This window comes from Dermacentor variabilis, chromosome 10 (genome assembly GCF_050947875.1).
Source record: "Dermacentor variabilis isolate Ectoservices chromosome 10, ASM5094787v1, whole genome shotgun sequence".
Classification (NCBI taxonomy): Eukaryota; Metazoa; Arthropoda; class Arachnida; order Ixodida; family Ixodidae; genus Dermacentor; species Dermacentor variabilis.
This window is the reverse complement of record NC_134577.1, coordinates 4945725-4964431: the sequence shown is the minus strand read 5'-3', so window position 1 is coordinate 4964431 and position 18707 is coordinate 4945725. Positions and strand designations below refer to the sequence as shown.

Sequence of the window (18707 nt, the reverse complement as noted above, 5' to 3'; positions counted from 1 at the left end):
CATATATTTATTCAACGCAGCTCAAGCTAATCGGATCTTACAGTTGCCACTGAGACTCGGTGCAACCTGCGAACCAAGCTTAACAGAATTTTGGTCACTCTTGAGTACGAGTGAAGGCTCTAAGCAAGAAATTAAATGTTTGATTCAGTCTGTGTGATTTTCATTTATTTTGTCGGCCTATCCCACACCTAGAAATACCTGGCAGCTAGCAATTGTTGCTACCCGCAACACCCTATTCTTACGAAGGTTTAACTGGATGTGCTCAGCTGTTCGCAAACAGCAAAAGCTTTACTCTTCCATTAAGCATCGAGAACATCACTTAACCAGGGTGTCTACCAACCAGGAAAACTGGGAATTCTCAAAGTTGTTTAATAGTCTGGAAATACTGAAGGAAAACTCGGGGAATTCGTGCTTCTGTCAGGGAAAATTAGCTGTAATCTTTTTGAAATGTAATGTAACTTTATTGAAAGGAACGAAAGTCACGGTAATGCTGGCTTGAGTACCAGAGAGAAATCGTAATGAATCGTAACGAATCGTCTTTGACGCCGTGTCGTCAGCTTGAGGAATTATCAGTGTACACTCAACGGCCAACGTTTTGGACGTACGATAATTCGGACGGCTTCGCGGTACCTCTACATACCCTATAGAGTCAATGTATCAGAACATCTGAAATTTCGGATGCAAGAACCCTTCGCCGTCTGATTTTCCGCACGTTTTTTTTGCTAGACCGCTGGTCCGAAATGGCATTAATGAAAGCCTCCACCGCGGCCACTTTGATTACCTCGCCGCCTCAAACTGGCACGGCCCGCAGGAGCGTCTGCGTCAGCAGGCGTTTGGTGTGTTGCGACACCACGTACCCGAGCACACGTGGGTTGGACCCTCCCGCGTGTAGCCGTGCGCGGCTTAGCTGTGTCTGGGGAAAGGGGGATCCTGGGGGTTGAGCCGATGCTGGGTGTTTGGACCTTTAAGGCCCCCCGGCGGAGGCAACACACCCCTTTGGCCTCTGCTTCACATAGACGGCACCTCCAGACTGACCCACCTGGAGGAAACCGCCAGTGGCCTTTTCCTGTCTCTACCCTCATCTTCGCCTTTCTCTTCCCCTTTTGATCTTTCCTGTCTTCTCATCTTTTCCATTCACTTCGACTTTTCCTGGCGGCAAGGGTTAACCTGGTGTGGCTGTCCTACCTTGGGTATACCGTATTGGGTTATAGTAACGGCATACTGCTGGTGCTGTGCAGACTTGTTTACATGTTCTGCCACGTCCCCTTGTTGGGCTCCGTGGTGGGTGGCAGACGCTGTTGCCGAACAACTCACTTTTTTCCATGGGATCCTCGAACCCGTTTTCACCCGATCGTGCCTTGAAAAGGGTCTGTACCAACGCAACCTCGCTATTCATTCCCATAAACAAAGAAACTTTCCCAAAATTCCACGTACTTCACTGTGAACAGTTATCTACTAAAGCTAGAGTAATCTCACCATTTCTTGTCGCCAAGTGCCTAAACGAGACCATTGGAGCTGGTTACAAAGTAACAAAGATGGCAAGTGGGGATTTGCTCCTCGAACTAAAGGACAAGGAACAATACTACAGAGTTGCACACCTCGTAGCCTTTGGTAACATCCCTGTTTCTGTCAGCGCACATCGAACTATGAACACAGTCAAAGGCGTAGTATCAGATGAAGACTTAATGACACTGAATGAAGAAGAACTCCTGGATGGATGGAAGGACCAAGGCGTAATCCATGTGCAGCGCATCAAAATCAGACAGAATGACAATGAAATCCCAACTAAGCATTTAATACTCACTTTCAGCTCAACTACTTTACCCGAGACTCTTGAAACCGGCTATGTAAAACTACATGTTCGACCTTACATTCCTAACCCGTGACGTTGCTTCAAATGTCAGAGATTTGGTCACGCATCCCAGAGCTGCCGAGGGCAGCTTATGTGCGCAAAGTGCGGCACAACCGGTCACTCTGCTGACGAATGCAATAATGATGAGATACGTTGTGCAAACTGCGACGGCAGCCACCATGCATACTCCAGAGCTTGTGCAGCCTGGAAGAAAGAAAAGGAAATAATTACTGTAAAATTTAAGGACAATATAACGTTCCGTGAAGCGCGACAACGGATCTCTTCGCTATTCACAATGAAAACATCTTTCGCTGAAGTGGTGCAACGGGGGGCGGCACCACAACTGCCTTTGGCGGTAGCCCGGACCACGCCTTGCGTGCCGAGGCTAACGCCACCTGCCCCTACGGTGGGAGCAGCCAACGCTGCCCTGCCATCTCTCAAAGTGTCCACACCAGTGGCCTCTTCAAGCTCCGGCAGCAGCCAGGGCACCGCAGAGGCCACAGGGGCCCTGTCGACCTCCGGCCCCGAAGACTCCGTCGCTTGAGACGAAGTCTACGCGACGAACACATCGCTCTCTGGAGCGGGGTGTCCAGTGCCTCGCAAGAGGCTATGGACACCAGTCCAAGCCTAACGGCGCAAGTAGCATCGAAGGAGCGGCGAGGTTCTCTCGACCGCTCAAAAAAAGCAAAACACCAATTACAGGGCCTAACAAAGGCCCTGTAAAGTAACGTCATTCTCCTCTTTCTTGAGACACACAGCACAATTTCTTTTTTTTTTAACATGCATAACATCATACAGTGGAATGTTAGAGGACTGTTAAGAAACCTAGATGATGTCCAAGAAATTCTCTCTTAAGTTTAATCCTAAAGTGCTGTGTGTGCAAGAAAACCATCTAACTTCCAAGCACACCAACTTCCTCCGACAATATATGACTTTCGGAAGAGACCGCGAGGATTCTCTCGCATCATCTGGCGGTGTAGCCATCATTGCTGACAGAAGTATAGCATGTCAGCATTTCAAGCTCCAAACGGCCCTTGAGGCAGTGGCCATTCGAGCCGTACTTTTAAATAAACTCATGACCATCTGCTCCTTGTACAGTCGACTCCCGTTAATACGAAGTTCACGGGGACAGCAAAAAACTTCGAATTAAACGAACTTCCAATTAAGCACAAAACACAAAAAACAGCACTTTATTTGTGGCGAAATCGAGTATTTTCTCTAGAAAAATAGTCGGTCATCTTGCTTTGCTTCTTTTTGCCGAATCGCGCTGCTGAAAGCAAGTTCTGCAGGCTGTAGATGTGGCGGAACGCTTCTTCCGCGTTACCTTCAGCGGCAAAGAAGCGCTCCGCAAGAGCAAGGCCCGCAGCTACATCGGCAGCCTTAGGTTGCGGCTCGCCTTCAACGTCATCGTCGCTTTCCTGGGTCGCTTCCTGGGGCGGAATAATCTCTACAATTTCGCTATCTGTCAGCGCACAGCACTTTTCGACCGCCTTGTCTACGGCGACGTAATCTTCAAAATTGACGTCCCCGAGAGCATCACCTAAATCAGTGCCGTCAAGCTCGCTTGTTGACGCTTCCTCCGCTGAAATTTCAGAGGCATCCTCCGAAGAAGCTGCCACAAAACCGCAAGCCCTGAAGCAGTTTGCGATTGTTTCTTGCTTCACACGATCCCATGCTCGCGCCAACATGTAAATGGCCCTAAGCAGGCTCACCTCGTACTTTGTGGAGCTATCCATACACAAAATCATGCGCTCGAGAAGGTGCCGCCTGTACAGGACTTTAACATTCTTGATGATGCCTTGGTCCATTGGCTGCAAAACAGCCGTTGTGTTTGCAGGCAAAAATGCGAGGCATATTGCACTCAAGGCTGGCACATTCACGTGAGCACTGCAGTGATCGACAAGGAACAACACCTTGCGGTTCGAAGCAGCAAACTTGCGGTCAAATTTGCTTATCCAGCTCTTGAAGATTTCGTCCGTCATCCACGCTTTTTTGTTCGCCTCATAGTCCACAGGCAGCGTCTTCACGCCTTTAAAACATCTCGGCTTCGCGGCTTTCCCGATCACAAGTAACCGACATCGTTCCGTGCCAGTCATGTTTGCCGCGATCAGCACCGACACTCTCTCCTTGCTGCGTTTGCCCCCAGCACAGTCGTCGTCCTTGAATGTCAGGGTCTTCTCTGGTAGAAGCCGATAGAAGAGTGCAGTCTCATCTGCATTGAAGATGTCTTCCGGTCTGTATTCGGCGAGATATTCACGCAGCTTTCCGTCCTTCCACGTGGCGCATGTTTCCTGGTTAACGGACGCCTTTTCACCACACACGCTCTTGAAAACCAGGTCATGGCGATCTTTAAAGCGCGTCAGCCATCCATCTCACGAAACGAAGTCATCGATCCCCAACATTGCTGCAAGCGTTCGGGCTTTCATCGCAACGATGTCTCCGCTGAGAGGAAGTTTGTTGCTCCTGGCCACCCTAATCCAAACCAGCAGAGCCTTCTCCAACTCTGGGTAAGCGCCGGTGCGCATTCGCTTCCGAGAAGTCTTGAACTTGTCGTTCTCAAATGCATCCATTATTGTGCGCTTGCTCTTGATGTAGTTAGAGAGCGTGTTCGGCTTGATCCCGTACTTCCGCGCTATGTCTTGTTTGGCGGCACCTCCCTTCTCAACTTCCTTCAAAACCTCGACTTTCGTTGCCAGGTCGAGCGTCCGATAAGAGTCACGGTTTGCCATGGCTATAAACTGCGCGACTAGGTACAGTCAATTCCGAATCACTCGTGGAACAACCTACCGTATTTACACGATTGTAAGTCGACTCGAATGTAAGTCGACCCCCCCATATCGCTTGACCGAAAAAAAAAAAAAAACCCCGAGGGCGCATTCGATAACGAAAATTTATTAGTAGCTGACATGGTCATTGGACTACTCGTCTTCACTAGTGCTGCCATTTTCATCGTTGCTGCGGTCCCACAGCGCGTCGTGGTCCAGCGAAATTTCAAATTTGGCAAACGACCGCACCAGGACATCTTGCAAAACAGCAGCCCACGCCAAATGCACCCAACCACACGCAGCCGTCAGGGAGGCTCTTTTGACAGGTCCGGTTGGCGTAATTTCGCAGTCTTCTGCCGCCAGCCACTCGTTGTACTCACGGCGGAGCAGAACCTTAAAATTAAGGCGGAGGTCCAGGCTTATTTCATGACCACGTTGCACTTCACTGGCAGGGACCGATCATGCATTTCAGCGACGTACGCCGCAAGCTTAGCCTACAGCTCCGGAAAGCGTCCATACTTCGGCACGTGGGAAATTTCTCACTTGCCGTCACACAGGTGAAAATTTCGCTTCGCTGCAGTCACCACTCTTGCACCACCCGTTTAGAAACATCGAAATTGCGGCCCGCTGCGCAGTGATTTGTTTCTTCGGCGTAAAGGATGGCAGCCCTCTTGAACGCTGCTGTGAACGAGTGCCGAAAGATTAGTGGGCTTCCAGCACTCATGACGACTGGGGAAGCGTAGAAGTAGCACGTAGCCGAAGTGGAGCGCGTCAAGAAGTTAGTCAAATTAATACCAATGCCTTTAAACAGAGAAAGAGAAACCCGCGAGCGGTGTCTGCTCTTCCATGAACTACCGATACTCCCTGCAAGCGCCGCCGTTCTGAGGGTGCCGCCGCAAATGGGAACAGCGGCTCTTTTATCAACTATCGACACCCCCCCATGAGTGTTGCATGCACTGTAAGACTCTCAAAAATGTTAAAAAACCCTTCCGAAAAGCGAACAAACACACGGGATAGCGAAAAGATACGGGTAGGGCCATAGAGCAAACATAAAATTGTAACTGCATTGTAGCTCTCGTTGGTATGGCTTTTTTTGGCGGGACCATGTTTTGGTTTCGATTGTAAGTCGACCCCCCAACTTCAGACTTTCAAATTTGAAAAAAGGGGTCGACTTACAATCGTGTAAATACGGTAGCCTACGAGCTCCCCAGCTTGTACAAAGGCGCTCGACCAACACACGCCTCGACCAAAGGCACTACCTCGACATACGCTGTGCACGCTGCAAGACTAATCTCGCACAATCTCGCCACTGCCAGTATGCAGCGCTGCGTGCACCTATGGCACCCGCGTGGCCTCTGCGTTCAGCTCCGGCCACGCGCGGCAGCCGCGCGTGGCCTCCGGCGGGAGCCGCTTCGCCTCCCGCCAGAGTTGATCTCGGAGGCCACGGCAGCCGTAGCAATGAATAATCGCGCCGCTCCAAGAAGGATAGCGTTGCGGGCGGCTGCGGTGGCGATGACACCAACACGGAGCACGGAACTGTTGCAACACTTGAAAAATTGCACATTCTCTAAAGAATGACGGTTACCTCGAGGATCCCGGCTGAAAATTAACTTCCAATCAAACAATATTACTGGATGAGGACTTCGAATTATTGAGCGATTTCTTCTATAGGATTACATGCAAAACTGACGGGACCAGCACTTCACTTCTAATTAACCGAAAATTCCAATTAAGCAGCTTCGAATTATGAGGAGTCGACTGTATATACCACCACATTATCACCTTCACAGACGCGACATAGAATCATTAATAGATAAGCTCCCGGAGCCCTGTCTGATTCTTGGTGATTTTAATGCACACAGTAGCTTGTGGGGCGATTCACGTTGTTATGCTCGAGGTCGCGTCATTGAACAGCTGCTTTTTACTTCTGGAGCATGTCTCTTGAGTACAAAGGAGCCCACTTATTTTAACCTGGCTAACAAGTTATTTTCTGCCATAGATCTTAACATTTTATCGCCGGCACTTTTGCCTTATTTTAAATGGAGTGTGCTTAATAACCCGTATGGCAGTGACCACTTCCCAATAATCTTAAATACGACGGAACAAGATCAACTTCTTCCGCAGGTCCCCCGGTGGAAGGTTGACTCAGCCGATTGGGAACGGTACCGAGCTCTTACTCACATGACGTGGACTGAGGTGTCCGGTATAACCATAGATGATGCTGTCACATATTTTACAGCTTTTATACTTGATGCCGCCTCTAAGTGTATTACTCAAGCGAGCTGCACTGGTTCGAAGCGGCGTGTTCCCTGGTGGAACGATGCATGTAGGCAGGTGCGGAGGAACCAGAACAAAGCATGGGTGCTGCTTCGCGATTCGCCAACAGCAGAAAACCTGGAAAACATTAAGCATGCCAAATCACAGGCGAGGAGAACGCGCCGACAAGCAAGACGAGAGAGTTGGGCAAAGTTTATATCAAGCATTAACTCTTACACAGATGAGAGAAAAGTCTGGAATAGAGTGAAGAAAGTTAACGGGCAACAAACGTATTCCTTACCTTTAGTAAACAGCCACGGAGAAAGCCTGGAAGATCAAGCCAACTCTCTTGGTGCGCATTTTGAATACATATCGAGCTCCTTGCACTACTCCGAAACCTTCCTAAAGTACAAGAGGCGAATAGAACAGCAAAAGTTACAAAGAAAATGTGATAAAAGTGTGGCGTATAACGAACCATTCTCCATAGCAGAACTGCAGGCAGCACTGAACTGTTGTAATACATCCGCCCCAGGTTCAGACCGCGTAATATATGAGATGTTGAAACAACTACCTTCCAAAACACAAAAAACCCTCCTTTACCTTTACAACGTTTTATGGTTTTCCGGCGAGATCCCCTCTGTTTGGAAGGAGGCTGTTCTAATTCCAATTCTAAAACACGGAAAGGATCCTTCCTCTGTATCAAGTTACAGACCCATAGCATTAACTAGTTGCCTCTGCAAAGTTTTCGAAAAAATGATTAACTGTCGCCTACTACACTTCCTCGAATCAAACAAATTGCTCGACCCATTCCAGTGTGGGTTTCGGGAGGGTCGATTCACCAATGATCATCTCATACGTATCGAGGCACGTATACGTGAAGCTTTTGTTCATGAACAGTTTTTCGTATCAGTATTCCTAGATATGGAGAAAGCATATGACACTACGTGGCGGTTTGTGATACTGAGAGACCTCTCATAGTTAGGTATACACTGTAATATGTTCAATGTTATCGAAAGTTGTCTAATCGCACATTCCGTGTTTGAGTGGGCAACGTTCTGTCACGGAAATTTGTACAGGAAACTGGAGTGCCGCAGGGCGGGGTGCTCAGTCGCACGCTCTTTATAGCAAAAATGAATTCTCTTCGTCTACACATACCACGTAACATCTTCTATTCAACATGTTGATGATGTGCAGATAGGTTTTCAATCAAGTTCTCTCGCAATCTGTAAGTGACAGGTCCAGCTTGGTCTTAACAATGTCTCCAAATGGGCTGATGAGAACGGGTTCAGACTGAACCCACAAAAAAGCGCATGTGTCGTTTTCTCTAGAAAAAGAGGCCTGCACCCTGATCCTGAAATTGTGTTGCATGGTGAGCATCTGCCTGTAAATAGGGAACATAAATTTTTAGGCATAATCTTAGACGCGAAATTAACCTTTACAGTGGAACCCCGTTCATACGTTTTTCACCGGACCGGGGGAAAAAAAACGTAACAGCCGGGAAAACGCAACAGTGAGGAAAGCTCCGAAAATGAATGAAAAAAAGGGCAGCTTCAACTATAGACAATTTATTTCCACAGAGTGCGCTTAGGACTTAAAAAAGCCTAGAATGATGGCTTGCCGTTTCTTTCGCTCGGTAGAAATCGCCACACGTTTCTCAATAGCCTGGAAGGCCGCATTGCTGTCAGCGTCGCTGTGAGGTGCGACGTACCTGCAGAGGAGGTCTAGAGCCGCGACGGCTTCTCCAAAGCTAGGATTTGGCCACTGCCCGGCATCATGCGGCTCGTGCTCCTCGTCGTCACCGCGCCACGGCAATGGCATCGGACGAAGGAATATCCGCGGGAAATTTTGCCCTCTTTGGCGTAATTATGCTAACCCGCTAACGACTGTTTAGTATTGCTGCGGAGCGCGCGCGTCCGAGCAGCCCGGTTGCGCGCGGCGCGGCGTGGGAAAAATGTAAACAAGAGAGGAGAGCTGTCCCGGTAGGCGGAGCAACGCCACGAGCAACGCCAACTTCCGGTTTCACTTTTGCTTCACAAAGAGTGACGTGAGGAGCCTCTCCTGAGTTTCCTTCCTCCGTGAGTCGACCCGTCCAACAACCATGCGGTGACCCTAATCACAGTGATGATAGTGAGAGCATTTTTCACGAATGGCCACTTAGTGCGGCCTCTCGAACTGGCGTGCAGCTTTTTGCAGCCAGTTCCATAGCCAAGCCCGGCCAAGCCCAGCCAAAACTCGTCAAAAGCCAAAATGGCGGTTGGAGCGCGTTGCCTACTTCAGCCCAGGTGGGTTCGGGGTGCTAAGTTGCGACGCATCATGCGGGAACGTTTTCATAGCTACGACGTAACAGCGGGGTTCCTTATACATTGAATCCTATGGAAGCTATGCCGGGACCGGATGAAAACGACGTAGCAGCCGGGAAAACGCAGCAGTGAGGAACGTAACAGCGGGGTTCTACTGTATACAGCACATAAAGTATCTTAAGAACAAATGTATGAAAACAATGAATATCTTAAAGGTGCTGTCACGCACAAGCTGGGGCAGTGATAGAAAATGTCTCATGAACTTATATAAAAGCCTCATATGCACACGACTAGACTATGGAGCCATAGTTTACCAGTCGGCTACTCTAACTGCTCTGAAGATGCTAGACCCTGTCCACCACTTAGAAATTCGCCTATCAACAGGGGCCTTTAGAACAAGCCCAGTGGAAAGCCTTTACGTTGAATCGGATGAGTGGTCACTCCATCTGCAGAGAACATATTCGTCGTTCATGTATTTTCTGAGAGTGAACGCAAACAGTGAGCACCCCGCGTATTCCACTATGAATGATTTGTTCAGTTCTCAACTTTTCCGCAACCGACCCACAGTGGCAAAGCCTTTCTCCCTGCGTGTTAGACACATAGCTGAAGAAACAAGGGTTCCACTGCTTGAATACCACCTTATGCCCCCTGTTATACGGCCCCCGCCCTGGCAGTGGCAACCTATACACTGTGATACTTCTTTCGTAGCTGTTACCAAACGGGCGCCTGTCGCGCATATCCGAATGCACTTCCTCGAATTACAGCACAAATACTCCTCTCCTGAATTTTTTACAGACGCATCAAAGTGTTATTCTGGCGTGTCTTACGCAGCGGTTGGCCTATCCTTTTCGGATTCCAGTGTTATGCATCCTAGCACAAGTATTTTCACAGCAGAGGCCTACGCGATATTGGCCGCCGTTAAACGCATTAAAGAAAATAATATCCCAAACGCTGTTATATACACAGATTCTTTGAGCGTCGTAAACGCCTTGAAAACTGTCAAAAAATATCAAAACCCTATCATTGTATCTCTTTACTCAGAATTACTAACCACCTATGCTTCCAAGCAGCATATCGTGGTATGCTGGGTGCCGGGGCACCGAGAGATAGAGAGAAACGTGTTGGCTGACCAGCTAGCCACATCCGTCCACGCGAACGCTTCCAACACTTCCACGACTGTCCCTGTAATGGACCTCAAGCCCTCGATAAGAAAAAAGCTAAGGGCTTTCTGGCAGCGCTTGTGGGACAAGCAAACAGAAAATAAACTACATGTTATCAAGCCGTATCTTGGTAACTGGCCGCCGGTATCAAAGAATCGCCATACAGAAGTGACACTTTGCAGACTCAGGATAGGTCACACATACAGCACACACGCATACCTCTTGTCTGGTGGCGATCCACCCTCGTGTGATAAATGTGGTGAGCCACTTACCATGCTTCACATCCTGATGCAATGCAGGGAATTAGACACAAATAGGAAAAAGCATTTTCCATTACCACATCGGCAGCAAATTCCACTCCATCCTCAAATGTTCATAGGTATAGAACCTCTCTTTAAATATCAATCGTTGTTCGAGTTTTTAAAAGATGTACATAGTTTTCATGTTATATCACCAGGAAATCTGTAGCATAGCCTCTTAACTGAGGTTTCTGCTGCGGTAACTGCATTAATAGAAAGCACCTGCCTCCCAGCCTTTGGGCTCAAAGGCCTTCCGGAGGCATAGGAGCTATTTCCATATTCCTGGCCCTTGCGCCACTAAACAACACACATTCATTCATTCATTCATTCATTCAAACTGGCACTCTCGTATGCAGATCCGCTGGCAGCCGTAGTCACCACTTCGGCAACGCTAGGCCTAGCTGCTTCAACATTCACTATTAAGCTTCTTGGTGTTGGGTGCAGTGTTTTTCATGGAAAGAATTCACTGCTCTCAGGAATTGCACTGACTCCGCATTTGGGGTCCTCACGATTGGCTTCAAAGCTCGGAAAGGAGGGTGCATTGCGTAATGCCAGTTCCAAAACATCAGCTTCGCCTCTGTACAGAAATGTTACTTGGTGAAGCATACGCAAAAGTATACCAGTGAAGCATAAGAAGCGTTGGAAGGGGTATTGCCACGGGACGCAGTATGTACAGTAGAACCCCGCTGTTACGTTCCTCACTGCTGCGTTTTCCCGGCTGCTACGTCACTTTCATCCGGCCCGGCATAGGTTCCATAGGATCCAATGTATATGGAACCCCGCTGTTACGTAGTAGCTGTGAAAACGTTCCCGCATGATTCGTCGCAACCCGAACCCGCCTGGGCTAAAGTAGGCAACGCGCTCCAACCGCCATTTTTGCTTTTGACGAGTTTTGACCGGGCTTGGCCGGGCTTGGCTATTGAACTGGCTTGGCTGCAAGGAGCTGCACGGCAGTTCGAGAGGCCACGACTAGGTGGCCATTCGTGAAAAATGCTCTGACTATCATCACTGTGATTACAGTCACCGCATGGTTTGTTGGGCGGGTCGACTCACGGAGGAAGGAAACTCAGGAGAGGCCCTGACGTCACTCTTCGGGAAGCTATAGCTAAAGAGAAGCCGGAAGTTGGCGTTGCTCCATCTATCGGGCCAGCTCTCCTCTCTTGTTTACATTTCTCACGAAACCACGCAGCGCTAGCAGCGCTGGGCTGCTCGGACGCGTGCGCTCTGCAGCAATACTAAACAAACGCTAGCACGTTAGCATGATTTCGTCAAGGAGGACAAAATTTCCCGCGGATATTCATTCGTCCATTGCCGTTGCCTGGCGCGGTGACGACGAGGAGCACGAGCCGCATGATGCCGGGGAGTTGCCAAATCCTAGCTTTGGAGAAGCCGTCGCGGCTATGGACCGCCTCCGCAGGTACGTCGCACCTCCCAGCGACACTGACATCAATGCGGCCTTCCAGGCTATTGAGAAACGTGTGGTGATTTCTAGCGAGCGAAAGAAACGGCAACCCACCATTCTAGACTCTTTTTAAGTCCTAAGCGCACTCTGTGGAAATAAATTGTCTATTGTTGAAGCTGCACTTTTTTCATTCATTTTCGGAGCTTTCCTCACTGTTGCGTTTTCCCGGCTGTTACGTTTTTTTTCCTCGGTCCGGTGAAAAACGTATGAACGGCGTTCCACTGTATTCCTTAATTATATACTCGTGTACCTGGTATCTCCTGTCACAGTACAAGCACCGATAAGACTAATACATGTACAGACAGCCCTTCAGAGCTTTGTCGAATGTGCCTGTGGTGGTTTGAGCCCTGAAGGGCAATAAAAGACGTGCATGTTTTTCCTACTGGCAATTTTTCGGACATTTTTGCAGCCCCTAGGGAATTCGGAAAATCGAACATTGAGTGTACAACTGACCAAGAAGATGCTTCAAATGGTTGGGGGCAAACGAGCTGACCAAGAAGATGCTTCAAATGGTCGGGCGCGAACGAGCGGTGGAAGGAGGACGAGAACAGAAAGGACCTACGCGTTGAAGAATGAACGAGAAAGGAAGTGTGTCTGCCGTTTTGAAGGAGCTTGAGCTCAAAAAACAGTGTTGGCTGATGTTGAGATGCAGGTTTCCCTCATGCAAACCAAAATAAACTCTTTAAAGCAGTGAAACACAATACTAAGGCTTCGTGCGTGGGCTGAGAGTATGTCAGGACAGTTGAGGTTGACTTACAAGCTGTTGAGAGAAAATGTCAATTGTGACAAAGTTCGGCCCTCATACCACTGAGCTTGCCATCAGTTGATAGAAATAGCTCATATTTGAAAATATTTGGTTCTCTATGCATCTCCTTCTTATTCGTATTTGAAAATGTCTGACTAAATTTTCAAATTTTTTTCGAATACATTTCATTTGCTGTGCATTTTTAACCGTTCCCTTCTATTCTCTTTTTTAATAAAACAAACCCTACTCCTTGGTATTAAACTGGATTGACATCTTGACATAAAACATAGTTCTGCATCACTCAGGGAATTTTGCAAAGGTACTCAAGGAAAGCATTGAAAACTCAGGGAATTTGGAAATGCCAACTTGGTAGACACCCTGCTATTGCTCTTGATTGTGCATGCTTCGCAGCTTTGCCTGTTCAAACGGGATCTAGTATGCAGAAAACATGTTATACGATCTCATTTTCCTAAATATATTGTATTGGGTCATTTTTGTGTTCTCGATTGTAAATTTTAGTGGATCGCATTTTCCTGATTATATTGTATGGGGTCATTTTTGTATTCTCGATTGTAAATGTTAGTGCTGGGAAATCATACAAAGTGAGATTGTATCAGTAAGGTTCAATGGTGCAGTAATTTCATTTTATTCATGGTGTGCGTGTATTGTGATGAATTCGGGGAGGGAGCTGGGCTTCAGAGGTACCACTGCACGCAGGACACATTTGATGTGCGCATCTGCCTGGCCAAGTCACTGCGGCACACTGTAGACTTTGAGCGTGCCACTGAGAGTGACCTGCACTGCATCGAGATACCCCTGCAGTTCAGCCTGATGCAGTCGGGAGAGCTGCATGGGCTGGCCTTCTGGTTTGACGTGGCCTTCGCCGGATCCGTGTGAGTGCACTACCGCCAGAAACTGCGGCGCCCATCTGCCGAGCATGAGGTTAATTAAAGAGATCATGACACCAAAATTATTGAGCTCAAATTGTGCACGTTAAACCATATGTGTCCCACAGCAAGCTAGTAAAATTTGAGTGCATTCGGCACGGTAGAAAATTTCTTTGAATTTTTAAAAATTTGGATGAAAAAGCACTCTGGCAACACAATTAGCGATATGAAATCACATCTCCAGCAACAGCTTTTCACAGCCTTTGCTTTTTAGTACAGCCAGCTCCAGAAGTTGTTGCAGCAGCCAAAAATATATCACAGTCGCCATGCATGGTTTCATTTTCGCATGTGTGTCTTGGTGATCAGCCTGTGACAGTTTTTGCAGGCATTCTTTGGTTTGTGCTGCTCGTATTGTGGAAGTGAAAGAATTGTGTCTTTACGTGCCAGAGCATACCGAACAAGGCGTCTGATCTGGTTTTGGACTGTTTTGGAGTAGCCGACATGGCGGTGGCCTTGCACTTCTGATGTTGCTCGATCCATGCCAGAATGGTGGTTGCTGTTAGTAGGAGGGACTTAGAGGTAGCTATTTGAAATTGAAATTTCAGTGTAGAAAGTGCAGTCAGTACCTAGTTATACTGCATGTGTGTGTGTGTGCGTGCGCGTGCGTGCGCGCGCGTGTGTGTGTGTGCATGCGTGTGTGTGTATGTGCATGCGTGTGTGTGTGTGTGACGATGTTGGCCCTTCTTTTTTACAAACATAAACTGAGAATAGTTTGATGGCCTTATCATAGCCCCTCATAACGCTGCATCTAGATATTAAAACAATGGTAGAGAAACTTGTAGGATTTATGGCTGTTATGGCCTGTGTAACCAAATTGCTGTAGCTCTAGTCCAAAAAAGGTGTTCCTTGACTGTTGCTGCATCACTGCCAGAACCATAATGGCACATACTAATAATCAATGTAAAGGTATTATCCAAATAAGCTCCTCGTTTTCCCTCTGCAAAAGCAAATCTTGTAGTCTCATAGTTTCATCCTTGATCAAGAAGAAAATTGCTGCTCAGTGGTGAAATATGGTAATTTCTCTGTTTTCTATTTTGTTAGAAAGATGTTGGTTCTGTGTGGTGTGGGCTGTCCCCCTTCCAGTACCAGCTCCTGACCTTTGATCAAACTGCATTAAACAATGAGGGGCTTCAATTCTTATTGGGCACTAGAGTACTGCAGTAATTGGGCTGTTCTTTTCTGGCCTTGGCCTGGCCTGAACACGAAGGTGCAAGGTGCTGTGTGCCTGTACCCGGACCAAATGATTTAAAACCTGCTGGCCCCAAAAGATTGTCCTGGCCCACTGCCTTTCATCCAGTTGGCCCTTGATCCGAAATGAAGCATGAGCCATTTTTGTGTAGATGTGCAGATATAAGCCCATACACAAAATACTTGGCCAAAAGATTGTCCTGGCCCACTGCCTTTCATCCAGTTGGCCCTTGATCCAAAATGAAGCATGAGCCATTTTTGTGTAGATGTGCAGATATAAGCCCATACACAAAATACTTGGTAGGGACAGATTTGACTGTATTAAATTTTCTATTGGAGTTGCTACTAACCTAGTAAGGATAGTAAAAAGCAGAGAGGAAAGTACAAGTGTGAAATAGAGAGAGGGGCACATGATTGGTTGATGCGGCGGTGACATGCACATGAAAGGGAAAATTATCCACCCGAATGTGAACTGAAGCTTCAAAGGAAACCCAATAAACCCGTTTGGATTTCCTTTGTAACTTTGTGCTACAATCAGGTGGATGACAATTTTCCCTTTCATGAAGCTTCCTCCACCTTCCGCAGAAATTATTTGCCATTACGTAAGAATGCCAGCAAATCGAAAGGAAGACCAGGAAAGGTCATCAGGCAAGACAGACAGGAACAGGAATGGTGGGTGCCCTTCCTGCTCCTTTGTCTGTGTCATACCTTACGATTTTTTTTGTGGTCTTCCTTTCCGTTTGCTTGTGCTCCGTTCCATAATACCATGTACCAACTTGCCCAACAAGCCACTCTTGCGATTTGCCATGTCATGCACACAGAAGCTAAAGAAAGGTGACGAGGGCAAGTGCAACAAACACCATGTGCTCTCTCAGTGCGAAACATAGCAGGATAACCGGAATGCTAATTTTGGCTTTGACAATCACCTTTGATGGCTTCTGCTTGAGTTCTTTGGCTTGCAATTTATTCCATATTTATTTATTTATTTATTTATTTATTTATTTATTTATTTCACAGTAACCCAAAAGGCCCTCTAGGGAGGGTATTGCATAGGGTAAAGGTTACATAGGTGAGGCAACGAACAGTGCATAAATGTAAATACAACAGAAAAATAAAACTGGCATAAAATTACAGTGCACCAACATAAAAACACAAGAAACCAAAATGAAAGAGAAAAAATAGTTATCAGTACAGTAACTTTACATGATTCGCACAAACTATGCACATTACGGTGACCTTGGTTATCGGCGCATAAAAAAAAAAAGTCAGTTTACAAATCAGAGAGTGAAACAATTTGTATTCGGTATGCAATGGTACTGCGCAGAGCGTCTGCAAATTTTTAGCCATTTGCTTCCGTGACAATGTGCGATGGCAGATTGTTCCACTCTATCGCTTAATTTTCCACATGCAATATTGCCTCTAAAATCGCTAATTAAAACTTTATCTATGGGCCCCGGGTGCCAGACGACCTAGCTTCGCCACTTTATGCATCCCTCATAAAGGCAGGACTACATGTAAGAGTAACAGGAGGAACTAAAGCAAAAAGAAATTCCCTTTTTGTGAAGCGCCAGACTAATTGCAATGCCAGAAATCTTGGCAGTGTATAGGAGCTTTTTAAACGATGAAGCTACTGCCAGCAGTCTGTGTACTTACAGGCACAGGTGTCACAGTCTGGCATTTCATGGCAGTACTGTGAAACCGGCAACTGGTCTGGAGCACGCAGATGGGTTGAAAGCTAAATTTTCTTTGTGCATATAGGAGCTAGTATTGTAATGGAGCTGTGCCATATTGGTATTCTCTCACATAAGGTCACTGGTCACTGTACTAGATCACTTCATTCACAGCATGTGCATCGTGGATTTTGCTGATACCATGGATAGGCACAGGTGAGGTTGCCACCTTATTGTTACACATAGGTGTTGGCCAGCCTTGAGGACAGCCACACTGAAGGCTTGAGAAGCACTTGTTGAAGTGGGAAGACCTGCTGTGATGTCTTAATGGCTATGGTGTACTGCAGCTGGGCATGAAGTTTGATTCCATGCAGTACTTGCAATGTGAACGAAAACCGTGCTGTGGTTGCACTTGAAATGTACCCTAGATGGTCAAAAATGATCTACATACAGCCCTGCACCGCAAAGTATGCTAGCTAGCAAAGCATGCAGAGCTATTTGAGCAGGATGTGATTTTCCCTATCAGGCAGACAGTGTGGCTGTCGACGGGTCCAACGCAGCCCCTGACCCACTGGTACCAGGTGCGCTGCCTGCTGGAGAGCCCACTGTTTGTGCAGCGAGGTCAACGGCTTGGGGGTCGAGTGGTGCTGCGCTCCAATCGGCGCCAGAGCTACGATGTGGACATTGAACTAGAGCTCGAGGGGGGTGTGCGAGCATCAAATAGCCTGGACCTGAAGAACCCCTTCTTCCGGTACACTGGGCAGCCCCCGCAGCCACCACCCGGTTGCCACGAGACCTCGCCCAGTGAGGCCTACTGGGCCACCCTGGATGCCAATGGTAACCTGCCTTCTTGGTTGTGCTCGACCAGGGCCTTCCAGCACAGTGGGGTGCTTGCAGGCTCTTGTTGAGAATGGCAAGCACAAAATGATATGAACTAACGTCTGCCGTTAGTTATTTGCTTAACATGACACAGTATGGCTTGATTGTTTGCAGGTTTCTACTCGTACAAGCCTAATGGTGAACCTGTCGACTATGGTGCCTATGCTTTATGCAGTAGGTACTTAACCTTAACCTAATTGCTATGGGCAACACACAGAACGTAAGGATTTGAACTTTTGCTGGCCTCTACTTGCAGTTTGTTTGCAGTGCCCTTCCAGATGATCTGTGCCACCAATACAGCGGGTTTCTTCAATGCTGTTTATAGCGGTGGTTTCCTTGATGTAGTTGTGGTAGTTCGCAGTCTCTTACAGTGCTGTCTTTTGGCCTTTTGGGGGCCGTAATCATTGCAGGATGTGCATGCTTGTCACAGCTTCACATGTGTCACGGCTTCACATCTGTCACAGCTTCATACCTGAACCTTATTTGCACAACAGAGAGGTTCAGCCAATAATTGGCCAAACTTTGTCAGCAATGCTAGCCCCCACCATACTCTGAGATACCAACAGTGTGCACATGTAGGGCAATGGTGGCTAGACACGCATGTACCGTACATATTGTTACGGAAAGGAAGAAGCATGCGTCTATTTACAGATGGCTTTTAATGGCTGGGCCAACAAGCGTAGAGCAGCGATACAAAAACTACCCTCTTCCTCGTCGTCTCTCAGACCACCATCATAGTCCTCTTCTTCACACATTACCGACTGTGACATCACCCCCGTCGGAAAAAGCACCTTATTGGTGCGGCTCATCTGTCCGAGAAAGGTAAGGTTTGAGACGGCTGACGTGGATGATGTCAGAGAGAGGTGATGGCACCGTGGCATCCAGCGGAGACACTTCATATGTGACAGGGGTCACCTGGCGAAGGATGCAGTAATGGCCATAGTATCGCGAGAGGAATTTCTCGAAAGACCAACACACCGAGTTGGATACCAGACTAGCACAAGAGCACCAGGTTCGTAATGCACGTCTTGATGGCGCTGGTCGTAACGGCACTTCTGGCGTGTCTGTGAAGCAGAAAGGCGAATGCGGGCAATCTGGCATGCTTGGGTCGCTGTGGTTATGACAGCCCGAGTGTAGTCTGTCGGTGAGTCGAGCGTGGTCGAGAGGAGTGTCTCGAAAGGCAA

At 47.7% G+C, this 18707-nt stretch overlaps 1 protein-coding gene across 7 annotated transcripts in view; it reads left to right on the top strand.

The window, feature by feature from the left end:
- Art4 (arginine methyltransferase 4) overlaps window positions 1-18707 on the top strand; it is a 195190-nt gene that overhangs the window by 115004 nt on the left and 61479 nt on the right. For 3 of the 7 annotated variants that reach the window (XM_075671379.1, XM_075671376.1, XM_075671373.1), the window contains 3 exons: window positions 13557-13732; window positions 17171-17481; window positions 17638-17697. In XM_075671379.1, the coding sequence (XP_075527494.1) occupies window positions 13557-13732; window positions 17171-17481; window positions 17638-17697 (547 nt within the window). Of the gene's footprint in view, window positions 1-13556; window positions 13733-17170; window positions 17482-17637; window positions 17702-18707 lie in introns of all 7 variants that reach the window. The other 4 variants (XM_075671377.1, XM_075671374.1, XM_075671375.1 and 1 more) reach the window with 3 other exon arrangements.